Here is a 21,911-nt window from a genome sequence, read left to right as displayed (position 1 = left end):
ATTAGCGGACAGTGTGGCAGTCATACACAAGGACAATGCCAATTACAAAACATCCTAATAGAACAGTACTCCATGTTTGAATGTCTATCAGTAGAAATGAAATTGATCGACCCCAATCCCATTAAGCTTCTTCTTATCTACCACCACCAGAAACAACACAACCTTTGCTTAGCAATTCGTTTTAAATGAATTCTTCACTGAAGCAAAATCAATTTGCACAACAACATTTATGTCTGAAATTCTAACCTGTACTGGGGCGACCAGAAACCACAACTACTTCTCTTTGGCATTCTAGAACAACCATTCTCTTTCTCAAACTTGCACTTCACTTACACAAGCAAAAGGCTCAACATCGGATATTTTTACTGTAAAAGAAGAAAAACTGAAGCTAGAGTTAATGGCAGTGCTGCTTTGATCCCTAACTCCTACTTTTCTCGCTAAACTAGATTAAAACTAACCTCTTGACAACTAAATAGAACCATGTACTGGGTAATAAACATATGGGGCCCGCTTCCACAAAAAGATTGTTTGCAATATACAACAACCATTCAATACTAGAAGTAACTTGACAAAGCACAAAACGCGTAAACCATGGTGGAATCTTGAGTGAGATCGCTCCTAAAACTTAGAAAAGACCGACAAAAATTAGCTGTATGGTTCTAGAAGATGAGAAAAGCCTTCGAATCACTGAACAAAGATGGATTTAAAACCCTTCTCCCGTGAACCTGTCTAATTTATCTAAACAAAATTAACTCCCAAAATATCACTTTCAAAACTATATCTTGTATTACAAAGGTAGAATTTGACCCCGCTAAAAATCACCCAGAACTATTTGAAACTGCATCTTCATGGAACCACTTTGCTCCATGCTAAGACAATCCAACATTTATTTCCATGTGGCTTACGCGCAACTTGACTTAAAAATATTGTCTCCAAGGACATATGTGATCTCTCAATCTCTTAAACATTCAGTCATGGATGTATTCTCACCATTTGAAGCATAAGCTGATAAAAATGAAACTCCTTGTCACCTCATTCTCAGTTACAACATATAGATTAAAAAATGGCTCAAAGAGAGATGGGTTCTTAACAGCAACCTGAACACTGTCAACCCTTTTCTCTTCATCCTGGAGAAGCACTTGAATAATCTTGTGACTGGAGCACAGTTTCATCTTGTATCAAACAGTTGATCAGAGCTTGATTTCAGGCATTCTAGTCTGGCTCCGTACTGCAAAGAGAGTAATATTGTATCTCTTTAGTATTCTAGATCCCCAAATTAAAGCTGGCTTCCCTCAAAACCACATTATTCAGTCTGACTGGTCTCTGGATCAAGGAAATTGAATATTATGTCTCGGGTTCTAATCTCTTTATAATGGCTCCTCATCTAAGTATGTAATGTGTTCAGTTGTGCATCACTCATTGGGCACTGCAGGAAGGCACACCAAAGTGTCTAACTAGGAAACAGGTCTCAGTAGTTCTACCACCGATGAGATCTGAAACCTTCCTCCTCGAAACTCGAGCTACGAAGAGGTCTAAAATTCTGAAGTAGTCCTTCTCAGGAAGTGCTCCCAGGATATGGACTTCCAACCCTTTTTATATGAGGATATTAACTTTGTGTTAGACATTTAAAAAAGAAACCTGTTTTTCAAACATTTCCACAAAGGAATCTATAGGCCCCTAGTAATCTCATTCCAACAACCTATCAGCCAGTCATTTTAACATATACATTTTTCTCAGTTAAATCCTCAAAATTGTGATCATGACACCTTCAAGTTTGCAATATGTTTTATATATCAATATATCCGTAGACATCTATCCGCAGATTCCTTAACTTCGATGTATCCCCAGGCGTCAGACTGGATCCAAATTTTTTTGCAACAATACCTCTGCACATTGGGGGACGGCGCCACACGACCCCACCCTGATTATGTCCACGGACGTGACGTCAGCGAGGTCATATAAGTCCCTCTCAGCGCTCTGACGTCAGTTTCCTTCTTTTCCGCGTGCAACGTTAATCCGGAGTAAGCGGTTCCTCTGGCCTGTTTTCAGGCCCTTTTGACGCTTTGCATCTGGAACAGTGTGCGATGCCTTCGGGCTTTAAAATGTGTCCCTTCCTGTTCACGGCAAATGTCCGCAACGGACCCACACCTTATCTGCTTGTGGTGTCTGGGCGAACACCAGGAGTCGACGGATTGCAACGCCTGCCAACAACTGAAGCCGAAGTCCCGGCGAGAGCGCCGGATGAAACTACTTTCGGCTCGCCTGTCCCTGTGGGAGTCGTCTCGGCCCCCGGCCTCTTCGGCAGCAAGTCCCAGTGGCGGAGGGTTTAGCTTGTGGTGTCGGTCACCGTCTGGTTCCCGTGTGCATCGCTCGCCTATTTCTGGTATGTCCTGGCGCATGTCGCCGAGGTAATCGACCTCCTTTCCTCCTGTTAAAGTGGCGCTAGTTCCCAGACTTCTCCAGACTTGTGCCCCCAAGAGTCGGCCCTCCCCTATCCGCCATTTCCTGGCACGGGGCAACTCGGACCCAGATGGCGGCTTATGTGCGGGGTCTCTGTTGGGCTCACTGGCGGGTTCGCCCGTGGTGCAGAATGAGCCCCTTGCCTTTAGGGAAAATGGAGGTATGGTGTCACCAGGGCGTGGCCTGGCTGGGTCCCCGCTTCAGCCCATTGTTCCCCTACCACGCTGCAGTCAGTGCGGCTGCCTGGGGCATCGCAGGTGGTTGCTGGTACTCGCAGCTTGTCTCCGAGTCCCCCTCGGCCCTCTGGACAGGCGGCTGCCTTTTCGGAGCGAGAGGTGGCACCGGTTCGGCGCCGAAGACTTGCGTCCACGGCTGCGTGTCCGTTCCTTACTTCGCAGTCGGGGCCTGTTGTGGTAGAGGCCGAGTCTGGGCCGGTTCGGCACCGTAGACTTTCCTCCCCGGCACCGTTCCTTTCTTCGGAACCGGAGCCTGTTGTGGTTGAGGCCGATTTTGAGCCGGACAAGGCGGAGTCGGTGCCGGACTCGGTGCCAACCGATGACGCCCTGGTGCCACCTTGATGCCAGATCGACTCCTCTCCGGAGGCTTCCGGATAACGTTCGGCATCACCCGGACGTCCATCTACGCCGGATCTGTCCTTGCCTCTCCCTCCCCCCCCCCCCCCCCCCCCCTTGGAATTTGTGGCTCCGACGGAATCGCCGCCTCCTCACGAGCCCCTTCAGGACCCTCAGTCGTCCATTGGGTTTCCCCCTTTGGACATTGGTCTATTCCTCCGTTCACCGGACAATCTCCTTGGAATGGGCGGCTCAGCTTACAGCCCTCATCCACGGATGGGTTACTGTTCCCTCCTCGGAGGGCTACAGAGGCTGGTGTAGCATTTATGAGGGTTGTTTCCATGGTTGCCCACATTCTGCGTAAGCAGCCCCCGTTAGTTCCCCTGCCTGTCGACCCCTTGTTGGATGTTCTCCACCATGGTTCGGGGAATGTAGAGCTGCTTCTTCCTTTCGAAGCCTCCCTTTATGATGCCCTTTTGGGCACCTGGGCTCGGCTGGCGTCGGGTGATCCGGTGGCTCGTTCCATCATGCACCACCACCGCCCTACCCTGAACGATCTGGTCTGCTTGTTCGTTCATCCAGACGTTCAGGGGCTTGTTCTGCAAGCTGCCTTTCCTTCATTGCCTCCGCTGCTGCTTCCTACCTCCCGGGAGTCCAGATGGCTGGAGTCGTGGGGTCCTAATATTTACTACTCCACTAGCGTGGCTCTTCGCTCCCTCAATACAGTGTGTCTTGGCTCGGGCTACTTCTACCCTTTGGGACTCTGCTGAGTCTCTTCTCTCTTCCACCTCTGAGGGTGCTAGTGTTGACCTCCTCCATCTTATCCGTGATGGACATGATCTGGCAGAATTTACTATCCGGTCGGCACTGGATACATCAGATTCCTTAGGTCAGGCTATGGCCGGTTCTGTTGCACTATGCCGTCATGCTTGGTTGCGGGATGGCGTTTTCCTGGAGAATATTCGGGAGCGCCTTGTTGACCTGCCTTTTGATGGGGTTCTTTTGTTTAATACCCATGCTGATTCGCCAGTTCAGCGCCTCTTCCAGTTGCTTGGTCTGCTGATAGCCTGCACCGCCACAGCTTTCCCCATTGTCTGTCACTCTGGTGTCGGCTCAGTGCTCTTGGGCGCTTCTGTTATGTCGTAGACCCACCTCCCCCTTGGGGTATGGCTGTGGTCGCTATTCTAAGTTAAGGAATCTGTGGCTAGATTTCTCTATCAGATGTACGAGTTACTTACCTTCGGAAACGATATATCTGGTAGAGACATTGTCCAGCCGCAGATTCCTTAACGCTCACCCATCCTCCCCGTTCTGCGAGGACCTTTCCAGGTGGGCTTCTCCACCTTGCCTCCTTTCAGTTGGCGCTGGTCTTCCTCCAGGGTGCTCAAGTTGGTGCAAGCCTCTCAGGCTTTGCCTTCTACAGACACCTTCCTCTGGGTGGCATCTCTTCCTGTGGAGCTGTGCTTTTCCCTTTCGTCTTCAACAGGAGATTTTCTTCCCTTTCTCTGCATTCCTCCACTCTGGCCGCTCCAGTGTGGGGTCTTCTCCTGTTCTTTCCCTCCCTCCACCTCTTCCATCGACTTATAAGTTCTTAACTCCTCTGCAGTCGCCTTCTCTGGGAGCTGTTCGGCTATGCTTCGGCCCTTCAATCTCTACAGGGGCAAGTACTATTCTTTGTAATGTCATCTTGCAGCAGAGTGTTTTTCTTCCTGTGCTCCACCCTTGTTGGCCGGCACGGTTCTGTGTTATAGTGCCAGTCTCCCTGCTGTCTGTCGGGACATTCTTCCCTTGTTACTCAGCCTCTGGGGAGGGTCTACGCTTTGCTTTGGTTGGTAGTCTCTCTGAGCGATGCTCTGCCCTTACTGCTTGGTTTGTTGGTTAACAGTGTCAGACACTGTCCTTTAGGATGAGGTTATACATCACCCTATTTCTTTATTTTACCTCCTTCGCACACTGTTCCTATACTTTTACAGTTTTCATTGGTGGCTCCGCGTTGTGCCGTAGAAAAGTTTCTCTGAAGGAAATTGACGTCAGCGCTATGGGTGGGACTTATATGGCCTCGCTGACGTCAGGGCGGGGTCGTGTGGCGCCGTCCACTGGCACGCAGAGGTGCTGCTGCAAAACATTTTCCGGATCCAGTCTGACGTCTGGGGATAATTCTAAGTTAAGTAATCTGCGGTTAGACAATGTCTCTACTAGAAACATTGTTACCGAAGGTAAGTAACTTGTACTGTATAACTAAAGCTGGTTCTGTTGCTCATCCCATGCTGAATCTCCTTTTAATGGTGTAATCCCTCCTAATTCATTGTTAACTGCCTAATCCCTTGTAAAGCAGTGTAAGACTCCGGTCTTGTCTGCACAATAGAAAACCATTAAATACATATATAAACGGTACAAGGAAATTTTAGCAGGCTTGGGCGTAGTTCGTGGAGTTTTGCTTCGCGGAACATCCGCGAAGTTACAAAAAACTTCAGTGAGTGGTGGAGTGCAGTGCGAACTGCAGTTTGTGCTGGTATTCCTGCTGCTCGGATAGAAACTCTACCTGAGCGGCAGCTCACGCTCGCAAACTTACCGTTCGCGATCACAAGCGGGGAAAAAACTCTGCTGCACATTGCGAAGCGGAGTTTTCTGCACTCTGCGAGCACCACGGAGTGCAAAATCCGCGAATGGAGCGAAATTCACTGCCCAGGCATACATTTTTGCCACTTAGTATATTCACCAGTCTGATAAACTCTGCTCTTATCTCTTGCATGTATCTTGTTTGAAATTCTGATACATATGCCATGTAAATCCTGTGTGGGAGTACATTTGTAAAGAGTCATGTTTTTCTTTCTTAGGAAGATGTGGTGAAGCTGACAGAGAAATGTCTAAATAACTCTGTAGAGAGCCCGGTGGTGACCTCTGTGCGTCTTCCTGCTGACATAAAGAGCAATATTCTCAAGGCGCAGGTGGAAGCGAGCCACAAGGTAAGTGTCTTTTCAGAGTTGCAGGAATTTTTTATTAGACGGTAATTCCAATCAAGTAACTGCTCTGCGCTGTACACCAGGAATGAGTACACAATCATGTGAAACATGAACTGAGAGGCACCTGCACAGCCAGTGGTATGGTAACATAATGCACAATGTCTGGGGTACTGCAAGTACCTGAAAGTGACAGAGTGACTTCTATAATAGACAAGTGTGCTGTGGAAAGAACTAGATGTTGATCTGATTTGAAAAGAAAACGCTAATACGCTACCAGTTGTCCAAGCACAATCTGCTTGGAATACTGCTGAAGAGTTCAATAGGAAGCATTTGGAGTACAACAGGATATACTAAGCTGCCATCACTTGTAGGATTAAGCAAAGGTTTTCCTCACATAGTACACATTTCTCGTAATAACTAAAGGGTTAACGTGTACTACTTAAGTAACTTTTGCATTGAAGTTTTTTGCAATATTCATGAATTCACAATCTCACAGCTTTCCCTTGTGATTGTCCGGTCTAGTAATGAGACCTAACCATGAGAGGTAAGCACAGATGCCAAGAAAATGAAAATCCAGTTTTTGTGTGTAGTGCATTATCTGAAAGAAACAGGTTAGTATTAGATTCCTTACCTTAGAATATCTCCAGGCGTCAGACTGGATCCAGAAACTTTTGCAAAGCAGTACCCTTGCGCGTCAGTAGGCTCCCCGTCCGTCGTTGGCGCCGGGATGACGTCGCCGGAGTACTTAGACGCCGCCCTCGCGCGCTGACGTCAGTTATTCTTTTTTATACGCCAGCAAGCGCCAATCCGGAAAAAGTTGTACCCTGGTCAATTTTTTACTAACTTTTTTGATCCTCTTTCGAAGTCTCTCGACTCAGACGGTGCCGGTAGGGATGCCCGGGTTCAAACCCTGCGTCGATTGCAGCCGACTGATGTCGGTTACCAACCCCCATCGCCTGTGCCTTCACTGTCTGGGCCCCGACCACGACAACAAGTCCTGCTCCGACTGCCGGGCCATGACGTCCAAAGCTAGACGGGAGTGGTCCCGCAAGCGACTCGAGCTCCGGCAGTCAGCCCGCGCCGCTGGAGGTCCCGGTCCGAAAGGAGATCGAGTGACCGGTTCGGGGCCGGAGTCACCACAGTTCCAGGAGTCGTCATCAGTCTTCGGGCTCAAAGTAAGTCTCCCATCGGCGTCGAAACGGCGCCGAGCGAGGGAAGGACCGGGGACGGCGTCGTCCTGGGACGGCGCCGGAGGCGACACCCTGTGCGCCGGCGAGGTCATGAGGTCGACCGGCGGCGATCCGGAACCGGATCCGGCGGGGCCCTGCGGCGTCGGGACCGAAGTCGTCATCGGCGTCGGGGCAGAAGCACCCAACCGCGCCGGGGCCGTAGCACCCGGCCCGCTAGGGGACCCAGTCGGGCCGCGGAACCCGACGGAGGAGCGAGCGACCTCATGGCCATGAGGAAGGACTCTATCTCCTCCGGCGTTGCGTGCTGCCCAGGGACCGGCGGGTATGAAGCAGGCCGCGAAACCTGTGGGTCCGGCGGAGCCGTGGGGGCGTTGTCGCCCGAACCCTCGGCCGCGTCGCGTGGGGGGTGGGGGTAAAGAGTCAGAGCGATGTCGCTCTCTTCGACTTCTTGTGCCTCTTACCTGAGGACTTCTACGACCCGGCCCCATCCTTTGAACCTGAGTACCAGGTGATGGATGACGAGGGGGATTGGGAGGGGTCCGAGGACCCTCTGGCACGTGAGTGTCAGTCTTCTCAGGACTGGACAGGTGAGCTTGGGGAGGCCAGTGGTCTGGACACTTCGCCCGACACTGGTTTTGTCTCCCCTCCTACCGTGGCCACGGAGGAGGGGGCTGCCTATAGTGTGGTGCTGACACGGGCTGCCAAGCTTTGGGCCTTGAGCTCCCCGTCGCGGCCGTGAGGACTAACCTCCACACAGAGGTCCTTAAACCGCAGGCAAGCTCGGCCGAGCCTCTGCTGCCTTTTTATGAGGCCTTGTCCGGCGTTCTTCTGGGAACTTGGTCCAAGCCCGCTACAGGTCCGCCTGTAGATAGGAACATGGCCAGGTGCCACCGCCCGGCTCCGGGCGACCCTTGCTTCCTGTCCACCCACCCCACCGAGCCTGGTCATCCAGGCCTCTAACTCCCAGACCGCATTCCCGACGGCTCCCCCCCGATCGGGAATCCAAGAGGAATGAGCAATACGGGAAGAAGGTATTCTCCTCCCTGAGTTTGGGGTTGCGGTCAGTCAACACCGCATGCCTCTTGGGCCATTACACCCACTCTCTGTGTGACACGGTTGCGGACGTGCTGCCACAATGTCCGGAGGAGGCCTGGACTAAACTCGCCCAAGCCCTTGTGGAGGGTCGAGATGCGGCACAGTATTCTATCCGGTGTGGGCTGGATACCACGGACTCACTGGGCAGAGCGATGGCAACGACGATGGTGATTCGTCGCCACGCCTGGTTGAGGTCTGTCAACCTTTCGGCTGATGTCCAAAACACCCTTACGGACATGCCGTTTGATGGCCGTCGCCTCTTTGGCGACAAGGCAGACCATGCTCATGAGCGCTTTAAGGACTCCAGGACTACGGCCAAGTCCTTGGGCCTCTCGGCCCCGCGCCAGCAAATGGCTGCCTTTCGCCCCTTTAGTGGCCAAGGAAGGGGCGCCCCCACACGTCCTGCCAGCCAAGGGCCGCAGACTACCATCCAGTGTGGTGGCGGACATGGAAACCGCCGTGGCGACGGTCGGGGACAACTTCGAGGCCAGTCCACACCTGCTCCTGCAGCATCTGCCTCAAAACCCTCCTAGTCCGAGCATTCAGGCCCATGTGACGCCAGTGGGGGGGCAGGGTTCGCCATCACCACCACCACTGGCGCATTGTCACATCGGACAGGTGGGTGCTGCAAATCGTCCCAAGGGGCTACTCCCTCCCCTTCGAGGCGTCCCCTCCAGCCATGCCACCGCACTACCACCGCGTGTCGGGGGATCACTTGAAACTTCTACAAGAGGAAGTTACGGCCCTCTTGGCCAAGGGGGCCATCGAGCACGTTCCTGGGCCAGAAGTAGGGTGTGGTTGTTAATCCCACTGCTTTCTGGTTCCCAAGAAGGGCAAAGGGGGCCTACGCCCTATCTTGGACCTGCGGAACGTCAACGGCTTCCTCCGGAAGGAGAAGTTCAAGATGCTGACACTGGCTCAGGTCTTGGCTGCCCTGGACCCCGGAGGCTGGATGGTAGCGTTGGACTTGCAGGACGCTTATTTTCACATCCCCGTCCTGCCGGCCCACCTGCGTTACCTGCGGTTCACGGTAGGCCACGAGCACTTTCAGTTTACCGTGCTCCCCTTTGGCCTCACCAGTGCCCCACGGGTGTTCACGAAAGTGATGGCGGTGGTCGCAGCTCATATGCGCAGGTTAGGGGTTTCAGTCTTCCCCTACCTCGACGACTGGTTGTTGAAGGCGGGCTCGCCCCAGACAGTCGTCAGCCACCTCCAGACTACGGCCGACCTCCTGCACCTGCTGGGGTTCTCCATCAATGTGCCGAAGTCGCACCTGTGCGCCTCTCAGAAGCTCCTCTTCATCGGAGCGGTTCTAGACTTGGCGCACTTTCGGGTTTATCCATCCGAACAGCGGGTTCGGGATATTCAGGCTCTGATTCCGATCTTTCAGCCGTTATCCCGAGTCTCGGTCAGGTTGACGCTGCGGCTTCTGGGGCTGATGGCCTCCTGCATCCTTCTGGTGCATCACGCCCGGTGGCGGATGCAGGCTCTGCAGTGGGACCTGAAGTTTCAGTGGGCCCAGCATCAGGGCAACTTGTCCGACCATGTCTGGATCTCGGAGGGCACTGCAAGACAGTTGCAGTGGTGGCTCACGGACAGCGATTGGGTCAGCGGCAGATCCCTCTCCCTACCCCAACTGGAGCACGTAGTTGTGACGGACGCGTCTCTCCAGGGCTGGGAAGGCCACATGGGAGAGGCGGAGATCAGAGGCCTCTGGTCTCCGGCGGAGTCCCAGCTCCATATCAACCTTCTGGAGCTACGGGCGATCGGCTTGCACTGAACGCATTCCTCCCCTCTGTCCTGGGGAGTGTAGTGCAGGTGTTCACGGACAACACCACCGCCATGTGGTACCGCAACAAACAGGGCGGGGTGGGGTCGTGGACCCTATGCCAGGAGGCTCTGCGCCTCTGGCAGTGGCTGGAACATCAGGGCGTGACCCTGGTGGTTCAACACCTGGCAGGTTCCCTGAACGCCAGGGCAGACAAACTCAGCCGTCGGTGCATGATGGATCACGAATGGCGTCAGAACTCGGACGTGGCGCAAGGCCTCTTTCAGCAGTGGGGAGAGCAGTGGGGAGAGCCTTGGTTAGATCTATTCGCCACAGAAGAGAACGTGCAATGTCATCAGTTCTGCGTGTTGGAATGTCCAAGGCGGCACTAGCTCGGAGACGCTTTTCGTCGTGAGTGGAGCTGCGGTCTGTTGTACGCCTTTCCGCCTATACCACTTCTGCCCAGAGTGCTGAAGATCAGGCGCGACCGGGCCCAAGTTATCCTTGGTATCCAGAGCTACTCAGCATGTCTGTCGATCCCCTGATTCGTCTGCCTCTTCAGGAGGACCTTCTGTCGCAGCAGCAGGGGACGCTCCTCCACCCGAACCTGTCCAGTCTCCACCTCCATGCTTGGAGATTGAGCGGCGACAGTTGAGGCCTTTGGACTTGCCTCCTGAAGTTTGTAATGTGATTATGGCAGCCAGGCGTCCCTCCACAAAGTCGGTATACGCCTGCAGGTGGAACAGATTTGTGGCATGGTGCACAGCAAAGGCTGTGGATCCACTCTATGCCCCCCTTTGAGGTTCTCCTCTTCCTTCTTTTTCTTGCCCAGCAGGGCTCTGCTCTGGGCACTCTCAAGGGCTACCTTTCTGCCCTTTCCGCATTCTTGAGGCTACTTGATCAGCCTTCTTTGTTCAAGTCTCCGATTGTTAACAGATTCTTGAACGGCATCACTCATATGTTCCCCCCTGTTCCTTTCCCAGTGGGACGTGAACCTAGTTCTGACTTACCTGATGGGCGCTCCTTTTGAGCCACTTCATAACTGTCCTCTCCGCCTTCTTACTCTGAAGATTGCTTTCCTGGTTGCCATCACCTCTGCCAGGAGAGTGAGTGAGCTCCAGGCTCTTTCCTCTAAACCTCCTTTCCTTTCTGTCCATCCGGACAAGGTTGTGTTGCGGACAAGACCCTCTTTCCTGCCTAAGGTATTCACAGCCTTCCACATCAGGCAGTCTATCACCTTGCCCACCTTCTTTCCGCCTCCGCATCCCTCTAAAGAGGAAGAGCGGCTCCACCGTCTGGACCAAAAACGTGCGCTGTCATACTATCTGGATCGCACATGCCAATTCCGGCTGGATGACCAACTCTTTGTTGGTTATGTGGGCGCTAAGAAGGGACGGGCGGTGCACAAACGGACCATCTCTCGGTGGGTCGTGTTGTGCATCAAGGCATGCTACTCGTTGGCTAAGAAGGAGCCTCCTGTTGGGCTGAGGGCCCATTCCACTCGGGCCACGGTGGCTACTACTGCCCTGGGCCGGGGAGTCCCTTTGCAGGACATCTGTCAGGCAGCTACGTGGGCTTCGCTGCACACGTTCGCAAGACACTACTGCCTGGCCAGCCAAGTCCGGAGGGATGGCTTCTTTGGCCGTTCCGTCCTCCAGGACTTTCTGGTGTGATCATTGGTTCGCAGACCCACCACTGGAGTTGGTATTGCTGGGGTATCTATTCTAAGGTAAGGAATCTAATACTAACCTGTTTCTTTCAGATGCACAAGTGACTTAACTTCGGTAACGATATAGCTGTAAGAAACAGTAGTTAGTATTAGATTTCTTACCGCCCCACCCATCTTCCCCGTTCTGCGAACCGATATCTAGGGTTACGGTCATCCCCTTTCAGGGCCCTAGTTTCATGGCACCAGTGTTGGTTTTTATCATGGCTCTGCGTTTCTGGCGCGGAAAAGCTGTATAATGACGGACGCGGAGCCGCAGACGACGTCTACCAACGCGCAAGGGTACTGCTACGCAAAAGTTTCCGGATCCAGTCTGACGCCTGGGGATATTCTAAGGTAAGGAATCTAATACTAACTACTGTTTCTTACAGATATATCGTTACCGAAGGTAAGTAACTTGTGCGACTGTTGCATAATCCAGTTTCTGTTAATGCAGGAACAGCGTTTTCGCACACGTGTAAACTGTGTGCTCACAGCCATTATAAAGTCACAAAATTACAGCATCGAGTCTCAGTATAATAATTACACACATGCCATCGTTTTACCTATTCTCACACAATTTTTCTTTAATCCAAACATTGGTTGCCTTCCCAGCTACAATGTTCTCTTTATGGTGAGGGTTGTTGTTGAGTTGGTTCTCTCGTAGAAGTACAAATCTGGTTCAGCTGATGTCACATAGCATGCAACACTCACTCTCAGCTGCTGTGTGGATGTTCAAATTTTCTCTGAACAGATTCTTCCATGTGGTTGCCTCGTTTAAATTAGTTGTTAAAATTTCATACCCACTCTGAACATAGTTCTCTATTTGCTCATTGGCTCCCAGAATGTATATAAAAAATGCCTACTGCTGCCCTTCATGTCCTTCCTTCCAACAGGTGTTCACCACCTTTACCTCCAGTGTCACCACTATAACTCTCCTCTTCTTCCCAAGTGTTCTTGGTCATTCGACCTGGGCCAGGGCAGCGAAACGTTTTCTGGAATCTCATAAGCTGGGGGGGGGGGGGTCTTGTCTTCCTCTTTGCAGCACCTCAGATCAGTCAGCAGGGCATATCTCCTATCAGCATCTCCTATTAAGCCCATTATGTTGCAAAACGTGCAGATCATAATCTCTAAGGGAGCACCCCAGTGTTCAAGATGGGAGCAAGTGGTGAAACTCCTTTTTTCCTCAGCTACTGCATCTAATTGGCACTTAACTTAGAAGTTAAAGCCAGCAGTACCTGCTTTCTTGCTAATTTAACATCGATAAGTGGTCCCCACAATTGGAAGCATACTTCTCCAGGGTGGTTTATTCCATTTTAAAGTAGGCTGCCAGAGCCTACTGAGTTTGCATCAAACATGTTGGAGTCATTGTCATGGTCCCAAACCTTAGCATTGTAAATGGTGATGGATTTTTTTCTGATAAAATAGATCTAGATGCAAAATGATAACGGCAAAATCTCTGCATAGACATCATGGTGGTGTCGGACCAAAACTGGGAGCTCACGCACTGTGGCATTGATACAATTCATTCTTGTAGGGACTTCCTCACTGTGTATCTTAGTTTAATTTAGTTGTAAAACACACAGTACATAATTAAATTGCTTCTAGACACAAGTTGCTTAGGCAGATGTAGATCTCTGGGCCATACATTTTTATTATTTTTTTACTAGTCACAGGTGTTTTTAGTAGTTTAAAAAAACATTTAGCCACAATGTCTGCTTTTGCAATTACATTGGGGGATTCCTTCTCTGAATTGGATTGTAAACCCCTAAAGAACTGCAAAAAGCTGATGCGTGTGGCAGATCTGTGTCCTCATCATACAGGATCTCTATTTACCAGAATACGCCAGTCCATGTATTTGAATATCTTGTAGAGGGTTTGTATCGTACTCATTGTGCAAAGGGAGCTGATTCTATTCTGAGTTGACTGATTCCGACAGGCCCACAAACACTGTGGAGAATTTGCCTCGGTTTCTGAATTGGGTACTTTTCCTTGAAGCATCAAGTCTATATAATGTGATAGTGTTTAATGTCCGTTCCACTATGATTGGCCTAGTAACAGCTCAGATTTTTAGATTTTAAGATTTATTTTTATACTACATTTATTTCTGCCTTTCCATATTTTTCCCCTTCATGTTTTGATCTCGTTTTTCAAATGTTAAATGCAAGATGGAGGTTAATAGTTTCACTGTGTTTTTTTTTTATTCAGGTCTCTAGAGAGGACTCCATGTCTGGAGAGAAAAACACAAATTTCCAGGATGCAGCAGCCAGGTAACACATCATTATGGAACTCATTCCTTCAAAATGTACAGAACTCTGCTCGGTATCTTAGGTCACTATTTTCATGCAGGAAAATACATTGTATTATTGACTGTGCTGTTGAACTGTATAATTATTTGCCGATCATCAGAGTACTCATCTAATTTCTGCTGGCGCTAAGCTTGGTTTATAGACGTTCTTTAAAAAAAAAAAACCATTATGGTCAATTTGATGTCTTCTGGTGGGTTGGTAGGAGTGACAACCTGCAAGTCTGAATGTCTGATATGAACAATGTTTAGGTTAATACAAAAGGAACTGGATACTTTTTAGTAGTGAATTTCTTTTTCCAGCAAAACGGCTAAGTGACTGGCTGTAAAGGCCCCTGTAATCAAATCCGAAAGCCGGAGGCGAAAAGCCATAGCAATTGGAAACTGTTAAATAAAAAAAAAAAAGAAAAATGGAATTTGGGCAAAAAAAGGAAACTGGTTGTGGCAGTTTTGTATGCAGCTGCCCTGAACTGATGGAGAAAATAGGTCACACATCAGGTAGAAGTAGGTCTTTAAACAGTGGTAAAATAAAAAGAAACAGAAGGCAGAGTAAGTGATGTGAGGGCTTTAGGGGTCCCAAAAAATAGTGTTTAGCTAAAGAGGCTTGTTGAAAAGCTGGCAAACAAAAAAGTTGATTTAGCAAGGGGATGTGTGAGGCAAAGAAGGGTGAAGAGATACATGGCGTAGGAGTGTCTACCCTCGCCCCTTAAAAATAATCCAGTAAACTGATTACAATTGGGGCATGGGCATCGCTACAGTGTAGGAAGGAAATCATCTGTATGTCTGACATGACCATGTGAAACATACTTTTGTCAGATCAAAAATGTCCAATTCGAGGAGGAGCTACGGTAGCAACCAAGATGGCCGCATAAGCTCCCGGCTCCGCCGACCTCCGCCAGTTGCTCATAAATCCTGATGATTATCCTGATTTCTCATCTGACTCCCGTGCAGCTGAGGTGTTCCTGACTCTAAAGGTGCAATCCCGGAATTTCTAGCTGCTTTAATGACGAAGATACGCCGTGTCCCATTCTCGGCCTAACCCAGAGTTGAAGCCGGGGCCTCGATTTCTCACCCAGCCGGGTTGGAGTTGAATAACATCGGCCGCGGGACGTGGGTAGCGTCCGGTCTCCCGAATTGGAGTGTTTCTTGTCCGTTTTGGATGGTGGACTGGTGGCAGTTTTATCTCGCAGCTGCGGCGGCGTGATACATCGGTTGCTGTGGTCGGGGATCCGCTGCCCGGAGGCCCCGTTGTGCTCCCGGGGTCGATGGGCTTGGTTCTTCGCTGACGGCGACGGTGTTGAGATCGCGCTTTTGAGAGTGCCCACAGTTGTCACCGGATTTGCCTGTGCCTGGTGCCCCGGAGGAGTCGACCTCCGGGGTTCAGAGACCTGCTTGGTCGCTTCGTGAGGGGCGATGGAGCGGGTGGAATGTATACCGTCGCTGCATACGGTAATGGCCGCCATTCGGGAGCTCCATTCACAGGCCACCGCCATCATCCAGAGGATGGTCGTAACGGTTGATATCATCTGCCGGAGACCGGACTCCGACCCTTTGTTGGTTCTGGAACAAGCTGTTTTACCCGCGGAGCAAGAAGTGTCTGAGACGGAGGGCCCCACGCTGAAGCCAGACTTGGTATTTTTTGTCGCCCCCCGAACGACTGCTAGCAAGCCCGGGACTATCGAATGTACATCCTGCCCTATGCCGATGCCGCCCCAGATGGACATGGATGATCTTATATGTCGGAGCAAATTCTCCAGTGACTGTAGGATTGTTACCTCTCCCTTTTTCTCCTGGATGGTTCAAATACGCTCTAGAGACCTATCTTTGGTGGACAGCAAACATCGTTTGACTTTTTGACTTTGTGTACTATTATCCTGGCTTCAATCCTGCCGTACTGACTTTGAACTTTCCCAACATTTTGATACACTCATTGGAATGGCGGATCGAGCGGACAGGGCTTGCATGACGAATCGCAGCGGCCAGGGTTGACTTTGACTGGATGGGTTTGAACTATGACTTCACTTGATACGGGATTTGTAACCTATAATGGCGCCGCGGGAGTTGGGTGATTCTTACAAGCTCCCCCCGTCTGATTTTAATCGTTGCATTGTATTCTGGATACGTGAAGGGGCGGTTTGCTACTGGTGGGGGGTAAGGGAGACCGGGGGTCTGTTTGATATTTCCTTCTCCACTTTCTCTTTTTTCTTCTTTTAGGACTAGTTCCGGGGCGACAGGCACACTGCCAGTGGGGTTGGGCCGTAGCCATTGCAGGGGTGCAGGGTGGGGGGATTGGGGAGTGGTTTGTTATTTTGCCTTAGTTTAGTTCTATGGCCTTTTTTTCTTTCCTTTTTTCTTTTACGAGAGTTGGGTCGTTTATCCTATATCGATTTTCTTATGTATCGGGGTGTCTCAGTTGGCCTTCATTATCCTGAAATATGGGTGGGTGACCCTGCTGGCTGCTACTTTGCTGGACTGTTGATCTTATTTTTCCTTTTTAATGTACCTAACTAGGTTGCCTTGCATACTCCTGTGAAATGTATTTCCCACATTGATTTAGTCGCTCACCTATCGCTATATTGTATTTTATGTATGACACCCGATATATGTAAATTTCTCTTGTTTTCTTCAATAAAACTCTTAAAATTTTTTTTAAAAAATATCCAATTCGATGCAGAGTTTTGCCAGCATAACATAGACCCACTGATAGTCCATAAAACCTTTAGATCTACATTGAAAGTACATTTAAATGTAATTTAAATTCAGGGATGCTGTGCAAGTGGGTGGGCACAGATAGTCCTATTGTTGCACTATATTTGTCTTGGGGGGATTTAAGTTGGCTCGTTTGAGTTCTCATTTCTTCAGCAGCGGAGGGTGGCGGCATGGTTGGTGAGGGAATGCACGCTACAATTCTGCACTTGGGATGGGGGATGAGTTTAAAATCCTAACCTGGAATGTTCGGGGTCTGGGAACGTACATCTAAAGGTACAGAGTGCTCACATTCCTGAAACAAAACAAATTCACATGCCTGCAAGAAACCCATCTTTATAATGCTGGCGCCTTAAGATTAGGCAAAAAATGGCGGGGTCAGATATCACGCCTCCTTCACCACATATGCCAGGGGCACATTGATATGGGTAGCTCCGGGATTCCCATTTTCCCTCACCTATACGAAGTCAAATGTGGGGGGGGAGGTATGTCCTGATTCAGGATGCACTTGACAACCATTAAGTATACTAAACACATATGCCCGAAAAACGGATGACACTGAACTGTTTCTCTCAGTGCAGGATCTGATCACCCAGGAGTCCAACTTGCCTCTGCTGTGGCTTGGGAACTTTAACCTGTTATGGACAGGACTCCCGTAAGGACTGGTACGAAGCCAAACATGATGGCTACCCTCCGTGAGGTCCAATATCCCTTAGGAAGGAGCACTCAGTTTGTGGCCAAATCTTACATATGTGACCAACTGGATAAATACACCCTGAATCTGATAGACATCTAGCCGCAGGTTCCTTAACTTAGAATTATCCTCAGGCGTCAGACTGGATCAACTGGAACGTGACGTCAGTGAGCTCATATAAGTCCCTCCTGGCGCGCTGATGTCAGTTTCCTTCTTTTCCGTGTGCAATGCAGATCCGGAGTAAGCTGTTCCTCTGGCCTGTTTTCAGGCCACAATGGCGCTTCGCGTCTGGAACAGCGTGCGCTGCCTTCAGGCTTTAAAACATATGCCTCCTGTTCGCGGCAAATGTCTGCGACCGACTCACACCTTATCTGCATGTGGTGTCTGGGTGAACATCACGACTCGCCGGATTGCGACGCCTGCCAACAACTCAAGCGGAAGGCCTGGCGGGAGCGCTGGATGAAGCTACTTTTGGCTCACCTGTTCAGGTCGGAGTCGTCACGGCCCCTGGCCTCCTCTTCGGCGGTAGGTCCTGGTGGCAGTGGGTTCCGTTTGCAGTGCTGGTCGCCATCTGGTTCCGTGTGCGTCGTTCGCCCGTTCCTGTTAACTCCCAGTGCATGTCGCCGAGGTCTTCGGCCTCCCCATCTGTTGTCGGGGGCACTAGTTCCCGGGTTAATCCGGACGTGTACCCCTGGGAGTTGTCCCTCCCCATTCCGCCTTTTCCTGGGGCGGGGGTGACTCGGACCTAGTTGGCGGCCTATGCCACGGCTCTGCAGGCCTCCCTTGGGTCCCCTCCCCTCCTCTCCCTGGGGCATCCTCTGACTCTCCGCTACGTGCGGGGTCTCCAGTGGACTCATCGGTGGTTTCACCCCCGGTGCTGGCTGAGCCCCTTGCCTCTCGGGATGATGGAGATATGGCATTGTCACAGCGAAGCCCGGCTGGGTCTCCCTGTTTGACCCATAGTGCCCCTACCACGCCGCATAGCCCTGTGGCATCGCAGGTGGTTGCTGGTGCTCGGAGCTTAGCTCCGAGCCCGTCTCTGCCTTCTGCACAGCCGGCTGTCTTTTCGAAGGCCGAGCCCTTGTCTCCCCGGCTCGGCACCATTCCTTTCTTTCGGAACTGGAGCCTGTTGTGGTTGAGGCTCAGTCAGCGCCGGTCCGGCGCCATAGACTTGCCTCCCCGGCTCCGGCACCATTCCTTTCTTCGAAACCGGAGCCTATCGTGGTTGAGGCAGAGCCGGCGTCGGACGAGGCAGAGCCGGCGCCGGACGAGGCAGAGCCGGCGCCGGACGAGGCAGAGCCGGCGCCGGACGAGGCAGAGCCGGCGCCGGACGAGGCAGAGCCGGCGCCAGACGAGGCAGTCCTGGCGCCGGACGAGGCAGTCCTGGCGCTGCCTCGACGCCGTCCTGGCGCTGCCTCGACGCCGGATCATTGACTCCTCTCCGGGGGCTTCCGGGGGGAATTCGGCGTCACCCCATCTGGCGACGCCAGACCCGTCCTTGGCACCTGGGCTCGGCCAGCGTTGGGTGATCCGGTGGCTCGTTCTGTTTTGCACTGCCACCTTCCTGCTCCAAATGATCCAGTTTGCTTACTTGTTCATTCAGACGTTCAGGGGCTTGTTCTACAAACTGCTTTTCCGTCCTTGCCTAAGCTGCTGCTTCCTCCCTCCCAGGAGTCCAGATGGCTGGAGTCGTGGGGTCGTAATGTTTTCGCCTCCACTAGCGCAGCTCTTCGCTCACTCAATACAGTGTGTGTCTTTGCTCGGGCTACTTCTGCCCTTTGGGACTCTGCCGAGTCTCTTCTATCTTCCACCTCTGAGGGCGCTCGCGTTGACCTCCTCCATCTTTTCCATGATGGCTGTGATCGGGTGGAATTTACTATGTATACCTCGGATTCCGTAGTCTGAACTATGGCTGGTTTGATTGCGGAATGGGTCTGCCTGGAGAATATCCGGGAATGCCTTGTTGACCTGCCCTTTCACCTACCCCGGTGAATCGAAATCCTCTTCGTCAAAGTCAGGTAGGAGGTGTGAGAAGTTGGCCTGGTATATGATGTTCACTATTCTAGTGAGCACCTTGCACCAGTCCAAACAACCCTTATGGTGATGGTTGTAAGTCAACCTTATAGACCAGCTATCCTAGTGGTAGCGTGGACAGAACAGTCTTAGGCTAAAAGACTCTTGAGGGCGTGTAAAGCCAGCTGTTTTACCATATGTAACCCCTCGAATATCAAATGAAAGGACACCACACAGGATATATATAAAATATATATGTATTTATTCACTAACATACTCCTCTGAACTCTTTATGAGGTCAGTGGCAAAAGCACATAACTTACACTTAGAAATACTTTAAATAGCACAATTTACAGTTGGGCCCTAGGGGCGCGTAAAACCATATACTAAGTAAGTGGTATAAGAACCACAACTTGGGAAAGGAGAAGGCCTAGGGCCTTGGGAATCGCTGGGGCTACACTATCTGACCCTTCGGTTAGGTGTAGGAGGCCCACAGGCGGCGCGTGCAGTGTCCGTACACTCACGCGAGAGTCAATAGAAAGTCAATGGGAACTTTAAAGGTAAGTAATCGAAGATTTAGGACACTTCCGGTCTAACTAGAAATGTACAACTAAAAAAACTAGACACTAGGATAGTCAATCCCTACAGGAGCACCGAAGTACTCGCGTTACCTCACCCACGGGCTGCGGGTGCATAGGTGTCAAAGTGTGTCTGGTTTTCTCGTTGATTCCTATGGAGCCTTGGAAGAAGATGCTGCAGGCGACCAGGAGGAAGATGTCCGGGTGGATCCAAGGGTGGATCTAGGATGAAGAGGACCTGAAAGCAGAGGGGACAGAGTCTAGGTCACTAGCCGGTGACTGGGTGGAACCAGGGAGGAACCAGACGTCGTCGAGGAGCAATCAGGTACAGATGTGAAGATTGTCGTTGCAGCCACGCAGACCAGGAGGCATCGAGGACGACCAGGTGCTGGAGAGGAGCTGTCCCACGAAGGTTCTCGTAGATGGAGGGGTCGACTTCAAGATTGGAGCCAACAAGCCTAAGCCAAGGCAACCCACGCAGGATACACAAGGAGCTTCTGGTGCAGACCAGGGTCTGAGGTAGTTCACCTTTTCAGGGAAGCAAGTGCCAGTCTGGAGCACCAGACCAGCGATGGATTTTCAAAGGAATCGTCGTCACAGGGCTACTAGCCAACTGGCCAGCAACCGGGACAACGCGTCGAGCAGAACACAAGCAGAAGGGCCCGCGCAGATCTCGTGGAGTATGGAGGGCTGGTCTTCGGTGCAGGTGGAGCTCGGTGTCGGGGTGACTCAGTCCCCATTGCACAGCTTCGAAGATGCCTCAGGAGCTGCGCTGTTAGCAAGTTGAAGACTTTCCAAGTTGCCTGGTTCCACGGATTCCGACGCCTTCCACGGAGCTCAGCTGTGCTGGAGTCGTGCAGTGGGGTCAGAGGAGTCCTGGAGTCGAGGTCTTGTCAAGCTCTGCGCTCGAGTTCCGGCGGGAACGGGGACAAAGCAAGCCGTCGAGTTGCTGGCTGGTGCCTGGTTTCCCAGGGTGGTCACTCCTTGGCCACAAGGGAGATTCTTCAGTCTTCAAGTCCGTTGAATGTCGAAGGGTCCAGAGTTTCGTTTCAAAGTTTCATCAGGATTAATCTAAAGTCTCCTGGGTCCGCCCCTACCTTTATACAACTAAAGGGGGCTGGTTTACTCACTAGGTCCCTCCTATGGGTGGGACCAGGAAGGGGGGTGGTTACACCCCCTTTCCTTTGTCCAGTTTCGTGCCAGAGCTGGGGCTGGAGTGCCCCAGCACCGGTTTGAACTGGACTATGCATGGAGCACCTAGTGTGCCCCAGGCAGTGTCCGTTTCTTATCAGCCCTCCCTGTCCCAATACACAAAATCCTGTCTGGGGTGGTGCTCGCACCTCTCCAGGCAGGAAACATATTGTCCAGGCCTCCCTCGCTGGAAGGACTCCCAGCAGCAGGAGGTCAGACTTGTGTCTGTGGCAGCCGCATCCATTTTGTGACGCTGGGGCTCTGGTTAACTTTAACTGGGATAGTCAGAACTAACATGTCTTCACCCTCTAGAAGGGTGGAATGCTACCCCCGTCGCCAGAATTGGCGAGGTGGTAGTATTCCAAAGCGCATGACACCTTACACAACATGTTTAGATAAAGCCAAACCAAAGTTAGCATTTAACCGCGAGGATTATAATGCACTTAAGAGTATATGGTATGGCAATATCATAGAACAGCTATAAGGACATGGTTCCGAAAGCTGCAGACAGGCTCAGCTCATGCTAGAGCACTATCTCACACATAACCAAGCACTCTGCCTCCAGGATTAAGGCCGGCCATAGGAGTGACTTATAGGTTACTATGTGTCTATATATTGGGTAGGTATAGGGATACTATACCTAAGCAAGGGGTGATTACACGACCTTGCCC

General features: G+C 51.3%; 1 protein-coding gene across 2 annotated transcripts in view; it reads left to right on the top strand.

Annotated features, from left to right (window-relative positions):
• EPB41L5 (erythrocyte membrane protein band 4.1 like 5) overlaps window positions 1–21,911 on the top strand; it is a 1,262,314-nt gene that overhangs the window by 997,628 nt on the left and 242,775 nt on the right. For both annotated transcript variants that reach the window (XM_078682077.1, XM_078682078.1), the window contains exons 19-20: window positions 5,870–5,998; window positions 13,962–14,023. In XM_078682077.1, coding sequence (XP_078538203.1) covers window positions 5,870–5,998; window positions 13,962–14,023 — 191 coding nt within the window. The remainder of the gene's footprint in view (window positions 1–5,869; window positions 5,999–13,961; window positions 14,024–21,911) is intronic.

Source organism: Lissotriton helveticus, chromosome 3_1 (assembly GCF_964261635.1).
Source record: "Lissotriton helveticus chromosome 3_1, aLisHel1.1, whole genome shotgun sequence".
Classification (NCBI taxonomy): domain Eukaryota; kingdom Metazoa; phylum Chordata; class Amphibia; order Caudata; family Salamandridae; genus Lissotriton; species Lissotriton helveticus.
The sequence above is the reverse complement of the archived record's forward strand: the minus strand, read 5'-3'. Positions and strand labels throughout refer to the sequence as shown.